The sequence below is a fragment of the Oryctolagus cuniculus genome, chromosome 7 (genome assembly GCF_964237555.1).
Source record: "Oryctolagus cuniculus chromosome 7, mOryCun1.1, whole genome shotgun sequence".
Taxonomy (NCBI): Eukaryota; Metazoa; Chordata; class Mammalia; order Lagomorpha; family Leporidae; genus Oryctolagus; species Oryctolagus cuniculus.
In genome coordinates this window covers 27,895,815-27,922,807 of record NC_091438.1, presented here as the reverse complement: position 1 = coordinate 27,922,807, position 26,993 = coordinate 27,895,815, and the positions used below count along the sequence as shown (strand labels likewise).

General features: G+C 37.5%; 1 protein-coding gene across 6 annotated transcripts in view; it reads left to right on the top strand.

Annotated features, from left to right (window-relative positions):
- KIFAP3 (kinesin associated protein 3) overlaps positions 1-26,993 on the top strand; it is a 193,886-nt gene that overhangs the window by 64,096 nt on the left and 102,797 nt on the right. For all 6 annotated transcript variants that reach the window (XR_011390314.1, XM_008264095.4, XM_002715208.5 and 3 more), the window contains 2 exons: positions 363-541; positions 8,820-8,982. Coding sequence is in view for 5 of the 6 variants with exons in the window: in XM_008264095.4 (XP_008262317.1) it covers positions 363-541; positions 8,820-8,982 (342 nt within the window). In the remaining variant the exon portion in view is untranslated. The remainder of the gene's footprint in view (positions 1-362; positions 542-8,819; positions 8,983-26,993) is intronic.

The following is a 26,993-nucleotide window of genomic DNA, read 5'->3' as shown; positions in this document are numbered from 1 at the left end:
AGTTTTATAAAATCTTTCCTGTTTTCTATATGTATAAAAAATATTTACCCTATCTGTTATTATTTTCTGACTTATCTACCTTTAGTTGTCCTTTGAAAACTGTTCATTTATAAATTTCAAGAGGGTAGGATTGTCTTATTTTGATTATGGTGTCCTCAGCATCATACTATTTTATAAATATTATTTGTACTTTTGTTTTATATAATATATATACCTTATTTGATAATACACTTAAGTTTTCTAATGAGATAATTACTAACCAGTTACAATTCTAAAATTGTATTTTTCATCCCTGAGATGATTTTTTAAATTTTCAACTCAGTATATCAATAATTTAACTCTCATCTACTTTGCTTTTCCAGTTGCTCTTTATTTGCTTCTCAATCTTGCTGAGGATACTCGTACAGAACTGAAGATGAGGAACAAGAACATAGTTCACATGTTGGTGAAGGCTCTTGATCGGGACAATTTTGAGCTGCTTATTCTAGTCGTGTCATTCTTGAAGAAACTCAGCATTTTTATGGAGAACAAAAATGATATGGTAACTTGCCTACCTCCTTCTTGAAACAATCTGTTAGCCATTTTAATTTAGAATTGTTTTGATAAAAAGTAAACACTTTATCCCCCTACTGAGATCATTCTGAATGAATATTTTGCAATTATAGTGACTGACTACAATGATTTTTAGGAAATATATTCTATGTTAGCATTCCAGATAATTAAGTTTCTCAATAAAAATCCTTTCCAGTTTATTGTATAGAATAGATCTCACCACATTGAGCATAACATATATAAAGTGGCTTAAACTTAAAAATATACTTCAGGGTCAAGTGACCTTTTAATTTTTCCTTAAATTGTTTTGCTGCCTGCATTTCTTATATCAGTCTGCGGAATTATAGTTTAGTGCTCAATTCGGCAGCACATCTACTAAAATTGGAGTTACAGTTTAGCCCAGTCTGTTTGTCACCTACTAGTCAAGTTGGTAGCCATCACTTGTTCATCCTGCTTCCATAAATATCTCTTGAAGTTATCTGTCTTTCTGTTACCCAAATAATTGAATTAGTTCATATCATCTTTGCTCACTTCTTACTTGAATTACTATATTAAACTCCTGACTGTCTGTATCTTTATTATGTTGATTCAGTGGTCTTTGGGAAATACTGGTTGAACATATATTATTTCCTTCTCTGTAGATGGAATATACAAGATAGATAGGTATATATATACATACTTACATAGAATAAAAATTCTTACCTGCTTTTTTCCATGTCATAAAGTCTTTGTTGATTATAATGTTATTTAAATCTCTCACACATTAACTATACCTTGTTTTCAGATATTTCACTTTAGCTATTAGAAATAATATTTCAGTGCATATATGTGTACATACATCTTTGTCTATATTTCTCATTATTTTCTTGGAGTAAATTCCTGGAGAAGGAATTATTGGGTCACTGAGTTTAATTCCACTGAAGACCATTTTTAGAACCATGGGCCATTATTTGAGTATTATTGGTATAAGTGAATTCTTTAGATAATCTAAATGTATATTATTCTGTCTACTCTTTTTTTTCCTTCAAAATCAAATGAACTACAAAGTACCTTAAGTTATATTTAATGACATTCCATACTTATTGAAAACCTGAGATTGATTTACCAGATTTAATAAGTACCTTGAATTCTTATTCTTTAATAAATTCAATTTTATTTTATCCCCATATATTTAGTATCTGTTACTTTTGTCATTAGTATACAATTATTATTATTCATTATATGCTCAAAATTAATCAAAATATATATCTGTTCTGTTTTGTTTTCACTTACTTTACATTTAAGAAGAATTTGATGACATGCTGATATATATTCTGCTGAGTGGTTAGGTGTTAAGTGTGTTCTTCATTTATGTGTTTAGATTTTTACCTTTAGTATATTCTCATAATTCAAACTGACTTGCCATAGGCATCTATCTACTATGTATGTATTGGATTTGTATTTAAATAATGTACTCCATATGTGTTTATGCTATGAAAAAGATCTCAAGATTGCTATTGAAAATTTTATTCAGGTAAGTTCATAGAGTTAGAAGATACAAATTTTCAAACCTCACTTTTTAATTAAGGAGGAAAATCTGGAGTTCAGAAATGTTATTCATCCAAAGTCCTAAGAACTTTCTATTGGTCATACTTTTACTATAGATGGTATGCATTTCATCTCTTATTGTGGAAGAAATACATTTATCTGAAGGCATCTTATAAAATAAGGATTTTTAGAACATGACTTGCATCTAACATCTATGGTTAGGTTCAGTGAATTTAGCTTCCTGATTTTTCAAACAACATAGCAGAGGATCAGAGACATTACACAATTTGCTGAAGGAAACAGATCTCTAAGTGATTAGCTTCATATACTTTTTCTCTACACTAGGACAAAAATCTTGTAAGACTTTTTTTAAGACATATTTAGCCAGAAAACCCAAAGCAATTTTTAAATATTGACTTCCAGCATTGAAAAAAGTATATTTAAAAAAAGTATATTTAAAGGCTGAAATTAACTTGCTCATAGACTATTGGTAATCTGTCACTTTGTATTGAATGCTTACTAAAAAAATTATAAATCCCATGTTGCAGAAATAGAATTGAGAAAATATTTATTTTATGTTGAGACAATAACTAAATTTAGCTCCTAGGATTGGGTTTTTATCAACCAGACATCACTAGAAGACTGGATTAAATAAATACAAGTCTAGTGTTTAACATCTGATTGACTAATGGCACATATTTCACATTCCATTCTATGCCATGAAATACAATTAATAACAAACTCTCCCGGTTATTTTGTTATTAAGTTTTTCAGTAACAACTAGTGTATATATAATTCTGTTGACTTTTCAAAAGAAAAATATTAATATAATTAGTAACAGCTGAGGCCTGTGAAAATTTTGTTTTAAAAAAGGGAGAGGAAGATAGCTGATCTATTTGTGAGTTTATATTATTTATTTAAATAAAACGTTCTTCTTACTATTAACATGAACTAATATTGACCTTTTCAAACAAACATTTTAAGGGAAATTTTGTGTATCTAAAAACTTTTCAATTAATTGTTTAAATTGAATCATAATTTATATAATATTAACAGTGTAATTATATTAAAATAACAATGTTACAAACAGGAAGTAAATCCTATTAGAATATAAATTTCAGAGGAACAACAGAGAAGGATATATGTTGCTTGGGTTGCATATTCTTACTACTAACTTTTGAGAGTTCTTTTCATATTTTAGATATGAGTCTTTATCAGTTAGATGTCTTGTGGGTATTTTCTCCTTTTCTGTGGCCTGTCTTTTCATTCTGTTTTGAAGAACAAAAGGTTTTAACTTTTATGAAATCTGGCATAAAACAAGTTTTTAGTAGGTTGTGTTTGTGAACTCAAGTTATCCAAGAATTTTGTTCTATGTTATCTTTAAAAAGTGTTATGGCAGTGTTCTAGTGGCCGTTTTAGTCTGTGGTCTGTTAGTTATGAATTATTTTTGTATGAGAGACAAATTGTATACCAAGATTCATATTTTTCAACATGGATGTTGAATTGTTCTGGCACCTTTTGTTGAAGACTTTATTTTCTCAATTAAATTCCCTTTGTACTCATTGATATTTTTCGTACCTTTGTTAAAAATCAATTGGCCGGCCGGCGCCGTGGCTCACTAGGCTAATCCTCCGCCTAGCGGCGCCGGCACACCGGGTTCTAGTCCCGGTCGGGGCGCCGGATTCTGTCCCGGTTGCCCCTCTTCCAGGCCAGCTCTCTGCTGTGGCCAGGGAGTGCAGTGGAGGATGGCCCAGGTGCTTGGGCCCTGCACCCCATGGGAGACCAGGAAAAGCACCTGGCTCCTGGCTCCTGCCATCGGATCAGCGTGGTGCGCCGGCCGCAGCGCGCCGGCCGCGGCGGCCATTGGAGGGTGAACCAACGGCAAAAGGAAGACCTTTCTCTCTGTCTCTCTCTCTCACTGTCCACTCTGCCTGTCAAAAAAAAAAAAAAAAAAAAAAATCAATTGGCCATGTAATTTTTTTTTTTTTTTATTTTTTGACAGGCAGAGTGGACAGTGAGAGAGAGAGACAGAAAGAAAGGTCTTCCTTTTGCCATTGGTTCACCCTCCAATGGCCGCCATGGCTGGCGCCCCGTGCTGATCTGATGGCAGGAGCCAGGTGCTTATCCTGGTCTCCCATGGGGTGCAGGGCCCAAGTACTTGGACCATCCTCCACTGCACTCCCGGGCTATAGCAGAGAGCTGGCCTGGAAGAGGGGCAACCGGGACAGAATCCGGCACCCCGACCAGGACTAGAACCCGGTGCGCTGGCGCCGCTAGGTGGAGGATTAGCCTAGTGAGCCGTGGCGCTGGCCCGTAATATTTTTTTTTAATTTAAAAAAATTTTTTTTTTTATTTTTTGACAGGCAGAGTGGACAGTGAGATAGAGAGACAGAGAGAAAGGTCTTCCTTTGCCGTTGGTTCACCCTCCAGTGGCCGCCGCGGCCAGCGCACTGCGGCCGGTGCACCATGCTGATCCGATGGCAGGAGCCAGGTACTTATTCTGGTCTCCCATGGGGTGCAGGACCCAAGTACTTGGACCATCCTCCACTGCCTTCCCGGGCCACAGCAGAGAGCTGGCCTGGAAGAGGGGCAACCGGGACAGAATCCGGCGCCCCGACTGGGACTAGAACCCGGTGTGCTGGCACCGCAAGGCAGAGGATTAGCCTAGTGAGCCATGGCGCCGGCCGTAATATGGTTTTATTTCTATGTTGTGTCTTCTGTTTCATTAATATACGTGTCTGAACTTTCACTGATACATCTTTCTCTAGATTACAGGAGTCTTATACTAAGTCCTAAAATCAGGCAGCATGGGGCCTCCAACATTGTTATTCCAAATTATTGACTTTTCTATATATCTTCACTTTCCATGTACATTGTATCATCAATTAGTCTATTTCATTTCTTTTTTTAAATATTTATTTTAGTTATTGAAGAGCAGAGAGCCAGAGAAGGGTGCAGGGTAGAGAAAGAGAGAGAGAGAAAGATCCTGTCTTCAATGCACTGTTTACTCCCCAGGTAGCCACCACAGCTGAGGCTGGGCCAAACCAAAGCCAGGAGCCTGAAAGTCCACCTGGGTCTCCCACATGGGTAGCAGGAACTCAAGTACTTAGCTATCCTTTGCTACCTTACCAGGCACAGTAACATGAAGTTGGGTCAGAAGTGGAGTAGCCTTGACTCAAAATGGGATTCTTTTGTCACAGACAGCAGCTTAACCCACTGCATCACATTACTACCCCCTGCTGATTGACTTTGACTGTTGAATCTAGCTTGCATTGAAAAATAGATAACCACCTTGTACTTGGATTTGATTAATTATTACTGGGAATTTTTATGTCTGTATATGAGGCATTATTGGTCTATTTTAGACCAATATTTTCTTCTAGAATCTTAATCCAACTTCATTATTAGAGTATCTGTGTACTCAGAATGACTTCCATCTTCAAGTTTTTCTGGAAGAATCTGTGTAGAATTACTGTTTATTTGAACTTAAATGTGTAATAGAATTCACTAGTAAAAAACTAATCTGGGCCTAAGATTTTCTTTCTGTGAATTGCTTTGATAGAGGACCATTTGATTATTCCTTTTTTAAAAAATACTTTTTTTAAAAGAGTTATTGATTTGAAAAGCAGATTTGAGAGAGAGAAAAGAAAAGACAGAGAGAGCTTCCATCCACTGACCCACTCCCTCAAAAGACCACAAAAGGCAGGGGTGGGCCAGACTGTAATTGGGAGCCTGAAGCTTCTTCAGGGTGTCCCATGTAGGTTCAGGGGTCCAAGCACTTGTGCCATCCTCAACTGCTTTCCCAGGTGCATTAGCAGGGAGCTGGATTGAAAGTGGGGCAGCCAGGACTCAAACCAGCACCCATATGGGATGCCATAGCTTTTACCTGCTGAGCCACAGTGCCAGCCCCGATTATTTTTTATTATTTTTATTATTTGTTATTTTTATTATTTTTATGAGCTCTGTAGTTTGTTTCAGAGAATTTGTTTATTTTGTTGAATGTATGGGCGTAAAATTGTTGCTACTTATTTCCTTGTTAGAAGACCTGAAGTGATATTCCCTGTTTTCAGTTCTGAATATTGGTCATTTTTTCTTCTTTTTTTTTTTATGGCATGGTTTTGATGTTTTCAAAGAACTGATTTTTAGTTTCACGTTTGATTTTTGGAACTCTTTAAAGATTGCATTGTACTCTGAGGAAGAGCTCTAACATATGGCTGCAGTGTGATTCTAGAATGTAGATATATGTCTGAAGGAAAAAAAGAAGGTGTTGGTTTGTCAATTAACTCTTTTTTTAAGATTTATTTTTATTTATTTGAAAGACAGAGTTACAGAGAGAGGTAGAGACAGAGAGAAAGAAAGAGATTTACTCTCCAAATGGCCACAATGGCTGGAGCTGGGCAGATCCAAAGTCAGGAGCCAGGAGCTTCTTCCAGGTCTCCCACGCGGGTGCAGGGGCCCAAGGACTTGGGCCATCTTCTACTGCTTTCCCTGGCCATAGCAGAGAGCTGGAGAGCAGCCAGGACAAGAACTGATGCCCAAATGGGATGCTGGCGCTTCAGGCCAAAGCTTTAACCCACTGCACCACAGCACCGGCCCCAATTTAACTATTTTTTAAAAACTTTATTTTCATTCGTTGAATAAAGTGAAAAAAGTATATCGTGCTTTATTATGATTTTCATGTCAGTGAAAGATTGTAATAAAGACATGAAAAGGATGTTATAAGCATGTTTTAGATCTCCAATAAAATTGAGTGAGAATATCCGTAAGTTTAGGTAATGATCCAAAGAATATGAATTTATATATAATTTCTCTCTTGTTTTGCTTTATTACTAAAACATACTAGATGTTTCTATAACCAAATTTTTCTGATTGCTACCTGAAAAATTCTGAATACAGGGTTTCCATTACCAAATGAGTTCTGTCTTTTGTGATTTCTCACTCTAAAACAAGTTCTCTTAATGCAGTTTTATAATATTCTGAAGCATGGACTCAGCAAATATTTTCTCCAAAGTGCCCAATAGTCAGTATGTTAGACTGTCCAGGTAATTTGCCCTCTGTCACAGTGACTCGCCTTTGCTGTTGTGGCATGAAAGCAGCCATTGGTAGTCTGCAAACAAGTGGACATGGTAGTGTTTCAATAAAATCTTTTTTATGGGAACTGAAATTTGAATTTTTATGTATCATGAATTATTATTTTTCACTTGATGGTTTTCCAGACATTTAAAAATGTAAAAGCCAAAAACCATTCTTAGTTCATGGATTATATGAAAACAGATGGCAGGCCAGATTAGGCCCACTAGCTGTGGTTTGCTGACTTATGTCCCAGAGTTTCAACTACTGTAGCTAGCCCAGATTCTCCTCTAAGTTTTTTTTTGTTTTTGTTTTTGTTTTGACAGGCAGAGTTAGACAGTGAGAGAGAGAGACAGAGAGAAAGGTCTTCCTTTGCCGTTGGTTCACCCCCAAAGTGGCCGCCATGGCTGGTGCTCTGTGGCCAGTGCACTGCACTGATCCGAAGCCAGGAGCCAGGTGCTTCCTCCTGGTCTCCCACGCGGGTGCGGGGCCCACACACTTGGGCCATCCTCCACTGCCTTCCCGGGCCACAGCAGAGAGCTGGCCTGGAAGAGGAGCAACCGGGACAGAATCCAGCACCCCAACCAGGACTAGAACCCGGGGTGCTGGTGCCGCAGGCGGAGGATTAGCCTAGTGAGCCGCAGAACCGGCATCCTCTAAGTTTTATAAGTTGCCCAAATATCCACTGAATATCACCTCAAGTTAAACGTCAGAGCTAAATAATCAGTTGTTTTCATTGTCCTAGGCCTGTTTTTCCATTTATTGGTCTTGGTTAATATTCATCTTATTGACTGCTGAAAAGGGGCCTGATACTGTTCTTAAACAAGCCTCTTTACACAGTTGGCATTTGGCTGGTCTCTGAGAACATCAATTTCAGGAGTGTTCCTCATGTAGGAACTAGTCTGACCATTATCACCAATTGGACTTCATATCATTAAGGGCACTCTACTACCTATAGAATAATGTTTAATTTATTAGCAGAGCATTAAAAGCCTTTAGGATAGCTGAAGTTCTGCAGTTAAATTTCTGCCAATCCTCAGCATATATTTTATACTATGAATCATAGCCAGGCACTTGCAATTGCCCAAATAAGCCTGTTATTCCTAAATGCCTATCCATTGGCCTTTTCCACAACCTTGGTGTCAATGCCTTTTTTAATGAGAAAACTAATGTTTACTAATTTTTAAAGACTTGATTCCTAATTTAAAGTCTTCTTTTTTTCTAGGTAGGTTAATTGCTCTCTGATCACTTCTTTCCACATTGAATCCAGAACCCTTTCTACATTCAACTTCCTTCCCATTGTGTTTTCATTATTTATTCTTTGTCCACCCACTTTATAGACTGAGGGATCCTTGAAGGCCAGGGTGAGATCTTATCCTATCTAGCAGATTCCAGTACTTATTGGGTAGTATTCAGTAATACAGTGTTTTCAAGGGTCTAATATAATTGTTCTTCCTGTTGATGCCATTAAATGAGGAAAGATGGAGATGATGTGGGGGTATATATTTTCTGCTCAAAAGTTTGATGCAAGGAAAGATTATAGACTGAAATAGTATAAGATTAGCACAATTAATTTTAAAATCAATACATGTTAAAGACAGAAAAACATTTGTAATCTTTTTGTCTTACTATGCAACAAAACCTCACTATATTTGTATTATTGTACCTAGGTGGAAATGGATATTGTTGAAAAACTCGTAAAAATGATACCTTGTGAGCATGAAGATCTGCTGAATATAACTCTCCGGCTTTTACTAAACCTCTCCTTTGACACAGGACTGAGGAATAAGATGGTACAAGTTGGACTGCTTCCTAAGCTCACTGCACTCTTAGGTATGTGTTTTAAAATTTATGACAGTGTTGGTTGGAATTTCCAGCATCACTGGAAAATTGAGCTTTGTGTTGAAAAGCTTGCTGAACATAAAACATTCTGTATATGTTCTTTGATTGGGAACTGAATTCTAAAAATAAGCAGAATAAAAGAAAAAATGACTTCTGTCAGGACTTTCATGGTGTTGTGGAATAAAATGGAACAGGAAGTTTAAGCTTTTGACTTTATTTCCACATGTTGCACCAAAATTAAACTATGTAAGTACTACCAGAGCAAAAAGAAAGAAAACATACTTTCTATCCAGTATTTAATTTTAAAAAGCAGTATCATTTAAATTCTTATATTCTACCATACTTTTAAAGTACTGCCTACAAGTACATAAATTTGTGGAAACTTTTTGTCAATGAATAAAAAATGGTAGTTTCATATAGCATGAGCTAGGAAATATTTATTAGAGGATTCAGTTTCTAGTAAGTTAGTTTGTTTTAGCTACTACAAAGTATATCTGTATCAAGGATGAGTTCAAGAGTTAAAACTTCTGGGGGCAGAATTTTGGCGTAGCAGTTTAAGCTTCCTTCTGCAACATTAGCATGTGATACAGGAACCATTTCAAGTCCTGGCTGTGCCACTTCCAATCCAGCTCCCTGCTAATGCACCTAGGAAAGAAGTAGAAGATGGCTCAAGTGCTTGAGGCTCTGCATCCATGTGAGAGACCCACTTGCAGTTCCAAACTCCTGGCTTCAGCCTGGCCCAGGTCCTGCATTGCAGCAATTTGGGCAGTAAACCAGCAGATTTACATAATTTTTTATTTAAAAAAAAAGAAAAGTGTTAACACTTCTGTGTCCTGAAAGTAATGTTAATTTTCTCAGCGGAGCATTAAAAACTCATGACAGTCTAACCACTCTTTTTTTTTTTTTTTTTTAAGATGTATTTATTTATTTGAAAGTCAGAGTTACAGAGAGGGAGAGACAGAGACAGAGAGAGATCTTCGATTTACTACTGGTTCTCTCCCCAAATGGCTATAATGGCCTAAGCCAGGCAGAGATCAGAGGCCAGGAACTTCATCCGGATCTCCCATGCATTAGTAGGGGCCGAAGCATGTGACACATCTTCAGCTGCTTTGCCCAGGCCATCAGCAGGGAACTGGATCAGAGATAGAGTAGCTGGGACCTGAACTGGTGCCCATATGGGATGCTGACATTGCAGGTGGTGACTCTACCCTCTACACCACAATGCCAGAGCCCCTTTTGTCTGTCTTTACAGGTTCCTGCCAATCTCCAACATGCTTTACATTATAAGAGTGCTTTGAAAAATTTTTGGAAATTGATTTAAAAGATAAGTTTGGGTGTAAAAAAGTTTTTTAATCCATAGCCTTTTCATAAATGCATTTTTCCATGAACTTTCTGAAGAACTCTTGTTGAGCTATAATGAAGCTAAGAACGTAAACAAGTTGCTGGATCCCTAAGGGCCTGTTCACTTGTGTTTCTCCTCTGCCTACAATACCATTGCCTTTATTAACCAGAAAGCACATTTTTACTCATCTTTTGATACTATATATCTATATCTATATAGATATATAGTCTCAGTAGTATAGTATCATTCTTTTTTGCAACTTTCTCCACTTATTCAGCTATTGTACAAAAATCTTACTGTACATTTTAGAAAATACTCTACTGGGGAACACTTTGAAAATTCATTTTGAAGAACCAAAGCAATGCAGAAATTTAGGGAGGAGAAAAGCAAACTTTAAAAGTAAAATTGATTGGCCTTGAATTTAATTCATGTGACCATTTATCTTTTTTAAAAAAAGATTTGTTTTTATTTATTTGAAAGCCAGAGTGACAGAAAGGGAGACAGAGAGAGAAAAAGAGATCTTCCATTCACTAGTTCACTCTCCAAGTGGCTCCCATGGTCCGGGATGAATCACGCTGAAACCAGGAGCCAAGAATTCCATCCAAGTCTCCCATGTGGGTGGCAGAGGCCCAAGCACATGGGCCATCTTCTACTGCTTTCCCAGTTGCATTAGCACAAGAAACTGGATCAGAAGTGGAGCAGTAGGGACTTCAACCAGTGCTCTGATATGGTGTCCCAGTGTTGTAGGCAGCAGCTTAACCTGTTTCACCACAACACTGGCCCCAACCATTTATCTTAAATCTGACATAATTATGTATCAAATATAAGGTCAGAATCTCAGTGTACGGATATGATTAAGTTATGGTTATTTTCCTGAAGAATTCATGGTCTATTTCATTTGTTTAGTATCAGTTATCTACTTATGGAAATATTAGCCTTACAATATATGATGAAACAGATTATTTAAGAGATTTTTTAGAGACCAGTATCATGGCATAATGGGTTAAGCTGCCACTTGAGACACTGGCACCCCATATGGACACCGGTTCTTGTCCCAGCTGCTCAATTTCTAATCCACTGCCCTGCTAATATGCCCGTGGAAGCAGCGAAAGATGATCCAACTGCTTGTGCCCCTGCCACCCACATAGGAGACCCAGATGAATCTCCTGGTTTTGTCCTGGCTAGATAGAAGATTCTCTGTCTCTCCTTCTGTAACTCTACCTTTTAAATAAATTTTTAAAAATCTTTTAAAAGAAGAGATTTTTGAGAAATTATTCACATGATACTCACTTTACAATCTATTAACAAGTAGCAAATTTGGAAATAAAAGATATAAAAACCCAGTGTGGAAATAATATTTCTTTAATGTCTTCTAAATTCAAGAAATCTTCCTAGAATTGTCACACTGCTTACTTCTAAACATGCAATACTGATTTCTTGTCTCTAAAATGGGGATAATAATTATATACAACTTACAGGGTTTTTTTTTTGTCTTTTAAGGCTTGTTTTTTGTGAGTCATAGAGACAGGTGGAAAGAACTCCTGTTTGCTGGTTCACTCTCCAAATGCCTCCAATGGCCAGGGGAGTTGAAGCTGGGAACTGTAAACAATCCAAGTTTCCTTTGTACGTGGCAAAAACCTAACTATTTGAGCTGTCACTGCTGCCTCCTAGGCATTAGCAGAAAGCTGGAATTAGAAACTAGATCTGGGAACTGAATCCAGAGAGTTCAACATGGGATGCAGACAGATATCCTAAGTGATGTCTTCACTGTTAGGTAAAACACCTAGCCCAATTTGGAATTCTTTGGGAGATTAAATGACATATTGCATGCAGAGTGCTTAAAACAGTACCTGAACACATAATATTTTATTAATTAGTGTTAGTTATCAGCATCATTAACATAATTGTTTGATATAAAATAGATATTATGTTAAGTGTTACCAATGCATCTTTCTCTGAGTTACAAGTACCCTTCTCATATACATTAATTTTTTTTTTTACAAACTACATAACTTTATTTTTACTTCCTTATCTGTGCGGTTCAATTAAGATTAGCTCAGTAAAATGTAGACAACCTATTATGGCAAACCACAATGATAAACAATAAAGAGAAATATTTTTCAACCTGCAGATATATTGGAATTCAAAAGGAGAATGTTGCTGTGTTGGCACTTTATAGATAAGGTGCCATTTGCAATGATTGTTGAAAACTGGTATTTTAACAAAGTAGTATATACAAAAAAAAATAGAGGCTGTAGAAAGTTATTTCCAATATGTCTATCAACATTAAAGAATAGATGGAGCTGGGCTAGATGAGGAGCAAGAAATTGCCATTTCAACTTGAGCATATAATAAAACTAAGAAAAATTAGGGTTGGTCTTGGAGAAAAAAATGGGTTTGTGCTCTTAAGTAGTAATATGAGCATAAAGCATTGCTAAAAAGATATGTAATATAACCAATGGTAGGAATCATTGTGGGTTCTTTCACTGGGTGAATTATGATAAGAACTGTGCTTTAGGGAAACTAACATTATTCTCTTGACTAGGTAAGAACTAGACTCTAACGATGAGAGTAATGTCTTATTATAGTAGGCAAGACAAGAAGTTAAAAAAACCTCAATTAGAGCAGATATAATATGTCAAATATTTGACAGAAAGGGCAAAAGAGATATAGGTAGGATGAATATGACATAGTTACTATTTAGATATGGTAAATGATAGAAAAAGATGTCATAGAATCAATGACAGATCACTAGCATCAGGAACAGAAATAGAGAAGTATGAAGGAAGTAGTTCATGGATGTCAATGTGGATTTAGTTCAGAAAACATCTAGACAGCCTAAGAAGCTTAGTGGGTAGATAGAACCTTTGGTCTAGAGCTCAGGGGAGGTGAAGGTTAAAAGATTGTTAACAATTCCAATAAGTGGGTAAAGGTTGAAAGATGAACCCTCTAAAGGAGACATAACCATGAGAGAAATACACTTATCTTTACAAATACATAAAATACAGCCAACTTGGGCTCACTGAGAAATGATAATAGTATTGGGCTCTTCTGGCTGTGGAGAAATAAGTAAGCTCTGAGTAAGAAGAGCAGCTGATAGGTTTTTACCTCCCTTTTTTATAGAAAACTTATATTTAATAAATATGTTTTGAAAGTAATTTTTGGATTACAGCGGTTCTTCCCCCCATAACCACCACCCCCCGCAAACCATCCCATCTCCTACTCCCTCTCCCATCCCATTCTTCATTAAGATTCATTTTTAATTCTATTTATATACAGAAGATCAACTCTATAACTGTATACTAAGTAAAGTTCAACATTTTGCATCCACACAGACACACAAAGTATAAAGTACTGTTTGAAGACTAGTCCTTTTTTTAAAAAAAAGATTTTATTTATTTATTTGAGAGAGTTACAGAGAGGTCTTTCATTTGCTGATTCCCTTCCTAGGCCAATACAAGACGATCTGAAGCCTATCTGAAGCCAGCAGCTTCTTTGGGTCTCCCATCCCACATGGGTGCAGGGGTCCAAGCACTTGGGCCATCTTCTGCTTTCCCAGGCCATAGAAGAGATCTGGATTTGAAGAGGAGCATCCAGGACTTGAACCAGTGCCTGTACAGGATGCCAACATAGCAGGCAGAGGCTTAGGCCACTGCGCCACAGTGCCGACCCCTTTCTATCTCCTTTTAAGTCATTCTTTCTTGGTGCTATTTCGTTATTTTCTTTGAAATATGGATTCCTAGGGCATCAAGTTTTGCTATGCTAGAAGAGTAAAAAGTTAATATTATTCTAACTTTACATAACTAAAGATAAATGATATTAAGTTTCCATATCTTTTTTTAGTTGATCTGTAAAAATTGAATGAAACAAAAATGATTCTTAGATATTTATGGTTAGCCCTGTCTTAATAACTTCTTGGCTTACCTCTCTAAGTACCTTTCTAAGTAAAATAAATAAATGACCAAATAACATTCCACATAAAAGTATTCACAAAAATTTTCTTGGAGAATAAATTGGAAAAAAATCTAAGAAAAGGTAATGTGAGTTCATAATTATTAATAGCAAGGAGGAAATTGGTTACAGCTCAGCTTCTTTGTCATGTAAGGAACCAATATTCATTTATAAATACATGACAGCTTTTGATCTATCTGAGGACTAACAAGTAAGCTCTAAGGTCATTCTTTTGTAAGTAAGGATTCAATATGTCATCATGCTGTCTTTTTAACCCTCTGTATTGTTGCTCAAAAGTCATTGAATTTCAACTTAGGCAATCCCTTTTCTTTCAAATGTTTCCATCTTATGCTTAGTAACGTTCTTTAGTTCCTCCTTTTCATTATATTTACAAGTCATGGAAACAATCATACACAGTAGGCAAAAGAGAATATCTACTGATATTTTAGATCAAGGAAAGGGGAAAATGTACATTTTGAAGAGAAATCAAAATGTACTAACAACTGTGCCTCCAACTTCTATGAAATACTTCAAAATTTCTGCAAGAGTTCATAGTATCTGTAAGTTTACATTTGGGGCCGGCGCTGTGGCGCAGCAGGTTAAAGCCCTAGACTGAAGTGCCAGCATCCCATATGGGCGCTGGTCCTAGTCCCATCTGCTCCTCTTCTGATCCAGCTCTCTGCTATGGCCTGGGATAGCAGTAGAGGATGGCCCAAGTCCTTGGGCCCCTGCACCCGCATGGGAAGACCCGGAAGAAGCTCCTGACTCCTGGATTCGGATGGGCACAGCTCCGGCCGCTGTGGTCATCTGGGGAGTGAACCATTGGATGAAAGACCTCTCTCTGTGTCTCTACCTCTCTCTGTAACTCTTTCAAATAAATAAAATCTTTAAAAAAAAAAGTTCATATCTGTTTGCTTATTTCATGTTCTTTTAATTTAATGATTTTTAATGCACTATTATTTATCTGGTTTTTTTTATTTGAATTATTGGTTAAATAAGTTTCTGCAAGCCCTCTTAAGGTGAGTCTATGGAAAAAAAAAATTCCACATTCCAAGTACTGATTCAATATGAACTTTTGGAACAGCTATTTTGTAAATTATAGGCTTCTCTATTTTATCATGGAACCAGAATGGTCCTTTAACTCATCACTTTCCAGGATTAAAAAAAATCTCAATCTGTTATACGCATTAGTCAAGAGCACAAGGCTATGATTTTTAAAATGCAAACCTAAGATCTCAATGACTTAAACAACAATAGGGGTTTATTTTATCCTTATTTTATGTGTTCATTCTAGTGACTAAGGAGTGCTGGTCCATGTTAGCATCAGTCGGGTACCTGTGGTACTAGGTAAAGGAAAACAGGGAAGGCTTTCACTCTGAAGTGACAAATACCGTTTTTGCTTGTATCCAGCTTATAAAAACAAGTCACGTGGTCATGCCTAACCTCAAGGTGGTGGGCAGATCCCTGAAAGAAGTAAAAGTAGAACATTAGGGAACATTTTTTAATTTTTCTGAATTTTAGCTAGATTTCTAAAATTACCAAAGTCTCTTAAAAGGGTACAACTTAAAACATCACAGCAAATCCTACCATGCATAGTCCATCCAGCAAGGTTAGTAGAGTACATTGGTTAAAATTAGAATTGTGAAGTCATACTGCATGACTGAATGTTATTTTAGGTATCAGCTATGTGGTATTGTACGGTTACTTAACATATACATCAGTTGTGTCATTTCTAGTGTGTGGATAATAATGGAACACATTAATAGGAAACAGTTAAATGAGATATGGTAGCAAATTATAAATGTATGAAATTATTGTAAAAATACATAGGATACCAAAAAACCCAGATACCTAGGAATGAATCTTTTTGATAAGTTAAATACCCATTAAGGGTATTTATTATTTCTTATGAAGGTGTCTTAGTTGATTCAGGTTGCTTTAACAGAATGTAGATACACAGGGCCTTTTAATACAAAAGTTAATTTCTCACAGTTGCGGAGGCTGGGAAGTTCATGTCCAGGCAGCAGCAGATTTTGTATCTGGTGAGGACCTGCCTGCTTCCTAGTTCATAGACAGCTGTCTTCTTAACTGTATTCTCTCATGGCAAAAGCAGCAAGGAAACTCCCTGAGGTATCTTTTATAAGGACACTAAACCCTCATGATGTAATAACCCCTCAAAGACACCAACACCAAATGTCATCACATTGAGGATCAAGTTTCAGCATGTGAATTTTTAAGGGACATAGCATTCAGTCTATAGCAGAAGGTTGTCGGTGTCATCTTTGTATTGTAAAATTTTCTTAAATGTAATATTCGTGATATAATTTAACATTTTATTAAGAAATAGTATAGTATAGTGGTTAAAAGTAAGGGCTTTGGAGCCAGAATGCCTGAGTTCACTTGCTGTTTGTGTTTGTGTATGTAGCTGTTACTGTTTTTTTTTTTTTTAAAGATTTATTTATTTGAAAGTCAGAGTTACACAGAGAGAGAAGAGAGGGAGAGAGAGGTCTTCAATCTGCTGGTTCACTCCCCAGTTGGCTGCAATGGCAGAGCTTTGCCAATCCGAAGCCAGGAGCCGGGAGCTTCCTCTGGGTCTTCCCTCATGGGTTCAGGGGCCCAAGGACCTGGACCATCTTCCACTGCTATCCCAGGCCATAATAGAGAATTGATTCAGAAGTGGAGCAGCTGGGACTTGAACTGGCATCCAAAGGGATGACAGCACTGTGGGCGGCGGTTTTACATGCTATGCCACAGTGCCAGCCCCGCTGTTACTGTTTTTATTATCATTTATTCAAATTTGCAATTCTGGGATAATCCACTACACCAGGCTGTAAAATTATTGTGCTAGAAGATTTCCTCTTGCTAAACTGTCCCAGAACACAATGTATTTTTAATTTTTAGATATAATTTTTCTGTCTTCCTCATCTTTGTCTACTGTCACTTCTCATTGCTTCTATACTAGCAGCATTTCTATAGCAGCAGTTTTCCTCTACTCTGATGATATATTTCTAATCTCCTGTGGTCATGGAAACTGACAACTGAACTTATTTGAATTGTATGTTTTTTAAAAAATTAATTCCAAATGAATGCCCTCAAGGACCCTGTTCCTAGTAATGTTCTCGAGCTTTATTGTTTGGCCTGTAACATTTCTTTTGATTGAAGAAACCAGATAGGTTGCTTGATGGTGGTGCTTTGCTATGTTCAAAGAAATTGCATTTAGTGTGTAACTGAGTTGCCAGTATTAATAGACTGGTCATTTTTATATATGTTAATTTACATGTTACATGTATAGAAAACTATATCAACTCCTAACAGTAAATTAAATTTCTCAATTCAGTAATTCAGTGATACATTTAATATCTCTTATCTCTGGCCACTATGCTGACAAAAAAAAAAGATGTAGGAAGGAGACATTAAAGAGGACATAGATTTTGAAGGGATTAGAAAGATTCATCTGTGGCAATGATTTTGAAACATTTACCCCCAATCCATAAGTAAGTTATATTTTATATTGTAACCCAACACCATATGTGATGTATATATTTCCATGTATATCCATATGTGTGTGTCAATATACATTATATATTATTTGTGATATATATTAGGTATTTTAGCATATGTAATGAAGCAAAATGTTCATGAAACAGTACCTTTCTATGTGTGACCCATATTTTTTACTTTCTTCCATTTTTAATGCTAGTTATTACTGATTTTATACCACTTGATTGATTTGATGTCCAGCTAAAAAACATTAAACTACTAGAGAGAATGATTGGACTTCTTTCCCTTTAGAAATGTCACTGTGTATGCTGAATATTTTTAAATGTTATTTTATTTTTAATTCATTTTTAATAATGTTGCATAGTAGATAATCCAAATTAGGTTATTTTCGGAAGTAAACTCAATGTTTAATTTGTGCTTAGTTTGAGAGATGAATGTCTGAATTAAAGAATTATCCACTGTGTAGATAGAAGTTACATATTTTTTAAAAGATGCAGAAACTCAGGAGCACTTTTATAGGGCAATACTTGTGGTAGAACTTTTCAGAAGAGGTTTTTATTGTTTCTAGAAATGCTATCAGATTTTAAGTAGGTTTTCTTTATTATTATTTGGGGACTCCATAATTGAAAAATCTTTTTATAGCTAATCATGATTATTTTAACTAGAGTACAATGAATTGTGAATCTTTTGGACTCTAATAAATCTGTGATATGAACAGCTAATCCCCTTCTCTGTTTCCTGAAACATTTAACTAGTACATTGCGACCCCTGCTGTTGTGAGACTGATGTTAGTTGCGAATAATTCTTCAAAATTTAAGTAAAGAACAAACTGAAAATACATAATTGAAGACTGCTTTGTGATTTAAATAATTACTAAGGGCAGAGGAGAAGCTTGTTACAGCTCAGCTCTTTTGCCATGTGACACTGTGAAGGAACTGTTATTAAATGGTACCAAAATCATTTTAGTATTGTTTTATCATATAAAGCATTTAAGGATTTTGAATTTAGCTTTTTTGTTTGACACTAGCGACACATAAAGGAATTAGTAAGTAATATTAGACATCATTATTTAAAATTTTCTGTCTCCTTTTATCCTGAAATTAGTTGTTTGAATGATTTGGTGCTTTCCTAAATATAGAGGAAAAGAGGCATAATGTTGCAAAAGTTTCAAAAATTATAACTGGCTCAATGGAAAACCTTATATCTAAATACTCCTTTGTTTCCTTTTTGTAAATATTACCAAGTTAATATTACCAAATTATTTATTTCGAATTTTGTTTTTTGACATGTTTTCCTGAAATTATACAGGATGCTAAATTTAACTTTGGCTTAGTTCAATATCAGTTATAAATCTTTTTAGTTCCGTCATCCCTATATTTGACACACAGTTTCTTATGTCTGGGATCCATCACAGCCAGAGGTTTCAGTAAATGTGATCATATGCAAATTGCATTGGACCTAAGAAACTTGGCTTTACTTATCGAATTGTTAAATACTGTCAGTTCTGATTTTATATGGTGTTGAGTTAACTTTTTTAAAGTGTTTAAAGATTTTTTTGGCTCGTCTTAGAATCAGATTGTCAAAAAAAAGTATACCTTTGTCAAAAGTCCTTAAGCCATTTGACCCTGATGTGTCTCAAGAGTGCTTCCTTATGTCAGAATATCCTGGTTTGGGGGATGGCAAGGAAATTCCTTGTCATAGTGTATTCTTCAGTACCCTGGAGAATGAACTGATAGTGTTTCAAAAGAAACTTGAAAACCCAGAATTTCTTAGCTTTTTGTCTGATGCATCAGACAGATATTTTGTTACATCTCTCAGTTTCCATTTTGGGTGTTTCATAAACTGAGGATTATTTGATATTCTGGGAGATGCTGCTAGTTCAGAAGCAAGCATAAATATGCAATTTAATGTGTTCTTTGGAAGGGTCTGGCTCATCATGTTATCAGTTCCTGTATAATTTTTAAATGACACATATTGGTAGAGGCAGTGTTTTACAGAAAACAGAATTCATTTAAAAAAATTAAAAGAACTGACAGATTTCATTAGTTAACTCTTTTGGACAGTTTTGCATTTCTTTACAGTTTTTTTTTCTGTTGATATTGGTGTAGATTTTAAATTGAGTAATGTTTTCATTTCAACATTTTTTGTTTTTTAAAATTTTTAATTAAAATAAAAAATTTAATAAAAAATAAATGTATTTCTGGCTACAGTGTGACATTTCAGTACACACATACAGTGTGCACTGATCACATCAGAGTAATCAGCATTTCCCCTTCTTTGACATTACTTTATGACTGGAGCCTTGGAGCTCCTTTTACTTGCTAATAAATGTATGACAGGTTTTTGTGACTATAATCACCCCACTGTGCTGTCTAATAATAGGAACTCACTCAATCTAACTTTGATTTGGCAACTGTTATCCAGACTCCTTTTATGCTCCTGCTATTCCTTCCAGACTCTGGTAATCACTCTTCTGTGTTCAAACTGAGTTTTTTCACTTTCCACATGTAAGAAAGAACCTAACAGTGTTTGTCTTTCTGTGTCTGGCTTATTTTATATAACATGATGTCCTCCAGTTACATTTTGCTTCAAAGGACAGGAGTTCACTCTCTTTTTAGGGCTGAATAATATTCCATTGTGTTTATATGCCATGTTTTTTTATACATTCATCTGATAATGGACACTTTGGTTGGTTCCATATATTGGCTATTTTGAACAGTGGCATAATAATTTGGGAGTGCAGGTATCTCTTTCATATAATGATTTCAAGTCTCTTGGACTTCTAGATTATATGATGATTCTATTTCCAGTCTTTTATGGAATCTCTATAGTATTTTTCATAGTGACTGTACCACTCCCACCATCAGTGTATAAGTCAACTTTTAAAATGTTAATTTTCAAAGGAAATCAAACCCAAAGGAATTAACCTTTCAAAGTGTATAAGTGCCACCCTTAATATATAAATTTTTACACTTTTTTTTAAAATAATTATTTATTTATTTATTTATTTGAAAGTCAGAGATACACAGAGAGAGAGGAGAGGCAGAGAGAGAGAGGTCTTCCATCCGATGGTTCACTCCCCAATTGGCCACAACGGCAGTCAACTACGCCAATCCAAAGCCAGGAGCCAGGAGCCTCTTCTGGGTCTCCCACACGGGTGCAGGGACCCAAGTCCTTGGGCCATCTTCCACTACTATCCCAGGCCACAGCAGAGAAATGGATCAGAAGTGGAGCAGCCGGATCTCGAACCAGCACCCATATGGGATGCCGGCGCTTCAGGCCAGGGCATTAAACCCCCTGTGCCACAGCGCCGGCCCCAGATTTTTACACTTTCAAAAATAAAAATAAAAATAATTTTTTTAAAGTAGGCTGGCATTGTGGCACAGTGGGGAAAGCTGCTGCTTGCAATGCCAACATCCCATATGAAAGTACAGGTTCAAGTCCTGGCTGTTCCACTTCGATACAGCTTCCTGATAGTGTGTGCCTGGGAAAGCAGCAGAAGGTGGCTAAGTACTTGAGTCATTGCCACCTACTTGGGAGACCCAGATGGAATTCCTGGCCCCTGACTTCAGCCTGACCGAGCCTGGTCTGTTACAACCATTTGGGGAGTGAACCAGTAGACAGAAAATCTCCATTATCTGTGTCTTCTTCTATGTCAAATAAATAAGTAAATAAAATAGAACAGGCACAACCCACCTAATGATTAGACTGACTAGGTGGCTTCCTATGAATTATGGCTTCCTATGAATTATGTAATTCTTCCCAGTCCATTAGGCGATTGAGAGTAGGAATTCAATTGTTATAGCACCAATTTTTAAACTTTTTGTAGCACCAATTTTTAAACTTTTTGGTCTCAAGACCCCTTAATAGTTTTAAAAATTATTAAAGGGGCTAGCCTTGTGGCACTACTGGTGAAGTCGCTGGATGTGAGGCTGACATCCCATATGAACACCAGTACAAATTGTAGCTGTTCTACTTCTGATCGAACTGTCTGCTAATGCACCTGGGAAAGCAGCAGAAGATGACCAAAGTATTTGGGCCCCTGCCATCCATGTGGTAGACCCAGATGGAGTTCCAGGCTTCCAGCCTTGACCTAACCTCACCCTGGCCATTGTAGCTATTTGAGAAAACAGTCAGTGGATAGAAGACCACTTCTGGTCTCTACCTTTCTCTCTGTCATTCTGCCTTTCAAATAAATCAATCTTTAAAAACATTTTTTTTTTTTTTTTTTGGACAGGCAGAGTGGACAGTGAGAGAGACAGAGAGAAAGGTCTTCCATTGCCGTTGGTTCACCCCCCAATGGCCACTGTGGTTGGCGCGCTGCAGCCGCTGAAGGCAGGAGCCAGGTGCTTCTCCTGGTCTCCCATGGGGTGCAGGGCCCAAGCACTTGGGCCATCCTCCACTGCACTCCCTGGCCACAGCAGAGAGCTGGCCTGGAAGAGGGACAACCGGGACAGAATCCGGCACCCTGACCGGGACTAGAACCCGGTGTGCTGGCACTGCAAGGCAGAGGATGAGCCTATTGAGCCACAGCGCTGGCCTAAAAACATTATTATTGAGGACTTCAAAGAACTTTTTATTTACAGGCATATTTCTGGATATTTATTCATAATCAAAACTAAGAAAATGTTTAAATATTTACTCATTTGTATCTTAATTTTTAAAGGTTCGTTTATTTTTATCTATTTGTAAGACAGAGACAGAAAAAGGTCTTTAATTTATTTGCTGGTTCTACTCCCCAAGTGCTCACAATAGCCAGGACTGGGATGGGCCAAAGCCAGGAGCCCAGAACTCAATCCAGGTTTCTCATGTGGATGGCAGGGATCCAAGTAATTGAACCATAACCTCTTGCCTCCCATGTTGTGCATTAGCAGGAAACTGGAATCGAGGACTCAAAGCCAGTCATAATCAAATATTTGTAAATAACTAAACCTGGCACATGTTAATAGAAATGTTTTTATGAAAATAACTATTTTGCAAAAACAAAAAAAGGAGTGATGTTATTTTACATTTTGTGAATCCTTTTAAAGTCAATTAAGCTTAATAGACAATAGCTGGCTCTTATATTAGCAATCTGTTGGGATGTCGTTTATCATGTACCTCTTAGAAAACTAAGTTGCATACATATGAGGCAAAAAGTTTTTAAAAAGGAAAATATTGGGGGCCCTAGCTGTGCATAGTAGGTTAAGCCTCCGCCTGCTATACTGGCATCCCATATGGGCGCTGGTTCATGTCCTGGCTGCTCCTCTTCTAATCAGCTCTCTTCTATGGCCTGGGAAGGCAGTAGAAAATGGCCCAAGTGCTTATGCCCCTGTACCCATGTGAGAGACCAGAAAAAAGGTCCTTGCTTCGGATGGGCCCAGCTCCAACCGTTGCAGCTATTTGGGGAGTGGATCAGTGGATGGAAGATCTTTCTCTCTGTCTCTCCCTCTCTCTGTCTGTAACTCTGCCTCTCAAATAAACAAACAAAATCTTTTTTAAAAAAGGAAAATATTGTAATAGAATAGTTATAAAAATATGTGACTTTGTGGATCCTCTTCAGGGTTCCTTGAACTATGCTTTGAAAACTTATGTGTTATAACATTCCTTACAGGTTTTAATTCCTATTGAATGCTAATACTGCTGGAAATAATAATATACAAGGAATCTCCAGTTAACAGCTCTAAGCAAACTAGAAAACATGTTTTGTTTAAATAGACTGTATTTTCTTAATTTTGTATTTGATGTCTAGATAGGATGCAAATCCATCCATTGCCTGAGGATAACCCTCTTTCTCTTATTTTTAGACGTTAATAGAATCCCCTTTCTCAGTTTCTTTGCTGTTTTCTTTGACAAGTAGAGTTAGACAGTGAGAGAGAGAGAGAAAGGTCTTCCTTCCATTGGTTCACTCCCCAAATGGCCGTACAGCTGGCACTGTGCTGATCCGAAGCCAGGAGCCAGGTGCTTCTTCTTGGTCTCCCATGCGGGTGCAGGGGCCAAAGCACTTAGGTCATCCTCCACTGCCTTCCCGGGCCACAGCAGAGAGCTGACTGAAGAGGAGGAGCTGAGACTAGAACCCAGCACCCACATGGGATGCCGGCGCCGCAGGCGGAGGATTAACCAAGTGAGCCACGGTGCCAGCCCCCTCTTTGGTGTTTTCTGAAAGAGTCAGGGAGGTATTGCATGGTGTGGGAGGATGAAGATGGAAGGCCCAGGTACAGAGGGATAGCAGCATACAGCACATTCTGGGTAATACATATATTGTCATGTTGTCCAGCAGTTACACTACATTTTTTTAGTGTGGTCATTCTCATCTGTTAGGTGAGAAGTTCTCATCAAAAGTCTAATATCTCTGCCCTCGTGCCCTCTCATACCTCACTTGCTTGCTTCCTATTTTACTGAGAAAGTTGAAATAGTCAGAAGAAATTTTGCCTAAGCTCCTGTTGTCAGTTGCCCTCCTGTGCATTTGCATCTGTGCTTTGCCTTCTCTCCCGTTATGAAGTCCATACTTTTACCATTGGCCATTCTCCCTCCTGTCTAATGCAAGAAACCTCAAGTTTCTTGCTGTAGCAGTTCTGCTTTCCATCTTGTAGCTTAATTATTCCATCTCTACTGGGTCATTCCCATCATCATACAAATACGCTACTGTGTCTAACATCTTAAGAAACATTCTTATTAACTCTAACTTCTGTTACCTTCCAGCTGTCATGCCATTTCTTCCCTTCCCATTTCATCTTAGAAGAGTTTTCTTCTTTACTGTCTGCAGTTTCCCTCCTCCTTCTTAAATACACTGATTCCCCTTCCCCCCTCCAATTCTCTCTCTCCGTCTCCCTTCTACTTTGTCTCCTCTCTCCTCTCTCCCTCTCTCCCTCCCCCATGTTCTGCAAACTTTTCAGTCTTTCCAGACTCTTCATTCTCACCCATGCCTCTCATACCCACACCCCTTCACACTGCTGTGGTCAAATTCCAGTGACCAAGTCCTGGTGTTCATATTACTCCGCCTATAAGCAGCATTTACTGTGGTTCTATCTTCCTTTAACTTTTTCATTTGTTTTGTGGGGTACAGTACTCATGCGTTTCCATGTGTGTATGTTCCCAGTCTTTCTCAATCTCTTTTTCTGTTTCCCTTTCACCTCTTCAATCTCTAAGCAGCAGAATGCACCCTAGAACTTTGTCCTAAGACCTTTTCACTATCTGTCCTTAATCCCTGTATTATTGCATCTGTTCCTTTCAGATGCTCTGTCTATGCTGATGACTCTCAAATTTAAAGATGCATAATCACAGCCTCGTCTGTGATTCCCTAACTCCAAACAATACCAGTTTAATGTCTTATTAGTGTCTGAGATTTAACATGTTCAAAATTAAACTCCCGATCTTCTCCCAGCCCGTAACTAAATCTATTGTCTTCACAGTCTTTCCCATCTCAGGAAATGGCACACTCCATAACTGAGAGAGTTGTGCCTGACTCCTGTCTTTTCTTCATACTTTATGTACAGTCTGCCAGGTCATCCAGTCAGCAGTGTCCTCTGAATGTGACTGCTGTCACTCTGGTGCTAGCCACCATCATCTCTTTCCTGATTTAATTCAGTAGCATGCTACTGATCTTTGTGCTTCCAGTCTCGTAACACAGCACACAGATTTTAACTCTGCTCAGAACTCTTCAGTCCCTTCACATCTCACTTAGAGAAAGTGCCAGCATTGCTAAATGGCCTACAAGGACTTCTGTTCTGTCATGTCTCCTCACCTATGAACTACATCCCCCAGCACCCTGTCACTCGCTTGTTCTTTCCAAGGACACACCGGCTTCCTTGCTGCTGTTTGACCTCAGCAGGTAACACGCCAGTCTCAGGACTTTCAGGATTTTGTGCTTCCTGTTTCTTCTGCTGAGAATGTTCTTCCCCAGTTGTTTACCTGGCCTGTTCCCTCACCACTTCAGGCTTTGCTCCTTGTTGGCTCTATTAAAATAAATTTTAAACCCTGACTTTTGAAATTCTCACTTTTTCATGTTAATCACCACATAATACAACCACTTTATTTATTTTCTGTGTGCTGCCTGTGTACTAGTGCCACCATCCTATAGGCTTCAAATACTAAAAACTCTATGAAAATATGGAGTTGTATCAGTTTTATTCACTTCTAAATACCTGATGCCTAGAACAAGGCCTAGAAAGGCCTAAGACATTGTAGGTCCTCCGTATTTGGTGGTTAGTAAAATGAATGAGTGTATGAAAGAAATACATGAAAGGAGTGAATATCAGAAGAGCTTAACTTGAGCCTTCTCCTCACTCTTTATTAGCTGAGTGACTTTTGGTAAATCAGTTGGTCTTTGATCTTTAGTGAACCTTTAATCTTATTTGGGAAATAAGGGAATAAAGTAGGACCTGTCTCACAGAATTGATATGGAAATCAGGTGACAGAATAAACATGTATTTGCCATAACTGTAAAGCCCTGTTCAGCTGTTAGTCATGACACAAGAAGAAAAGGAAGAGAAAGACTTCAGAGGGCTAACGGTTCCTGGGACACAGAAAACAGTTTTCACAATTTTCAGTATTTCCAAGCCTGGTTATAAAGGGTTTGTTTGAAATATCGAGCACCCTAATTTTACTTCTTACATCTTTCTTTAGTGAATTGTGTTATTCGGACAGTGGTCTTTAAAAAAAAATAAAAGATTTGTTTTATTTATTTAAAAGGCAGAGTAAGGGAAAGAGATCTTCTATTCACTTTTGACTCTCCAAATGGCTGCAGCAACCAGGATTGGGTCAGGCTGAAGCCAGAACCAGGAACTTCCGTCTAGATTTCCCCCATGGATGGCAGTGGCACAAGTACTTGAACTATCTTCCACTGTGTTCCCAGATGCATTTGCCAGGAGATAGGAAGTAGAGCAGCCAGGACTCAAGCTGGCACTCTGATGCCAGCGTCACAGGTGGCAGCTGTCACCAGCTGTGCAACAAAGCTGGCCCCAGCAGCAGTCTTCTAATAAAGTGACAAAGCATGGTCCACAGAACAATTTGTGGTCTATTTGTGCTATTTGTTGCTAGCCTGTAATGATTAAGTCCAGAAATTGAAAGTAAGCAATTAGACGGGTACAGCAGTTTGACCAAATAAGATTTTGTCTCCTGAATGTAAGTTAAAAAGTGGCTTCTATTTTCTTTAACTTTTGTTTAATCTCATTTATATTATATTTTACTAAAGTATTGGTACTTGACACATGGGAAGGGAAAAATAAAA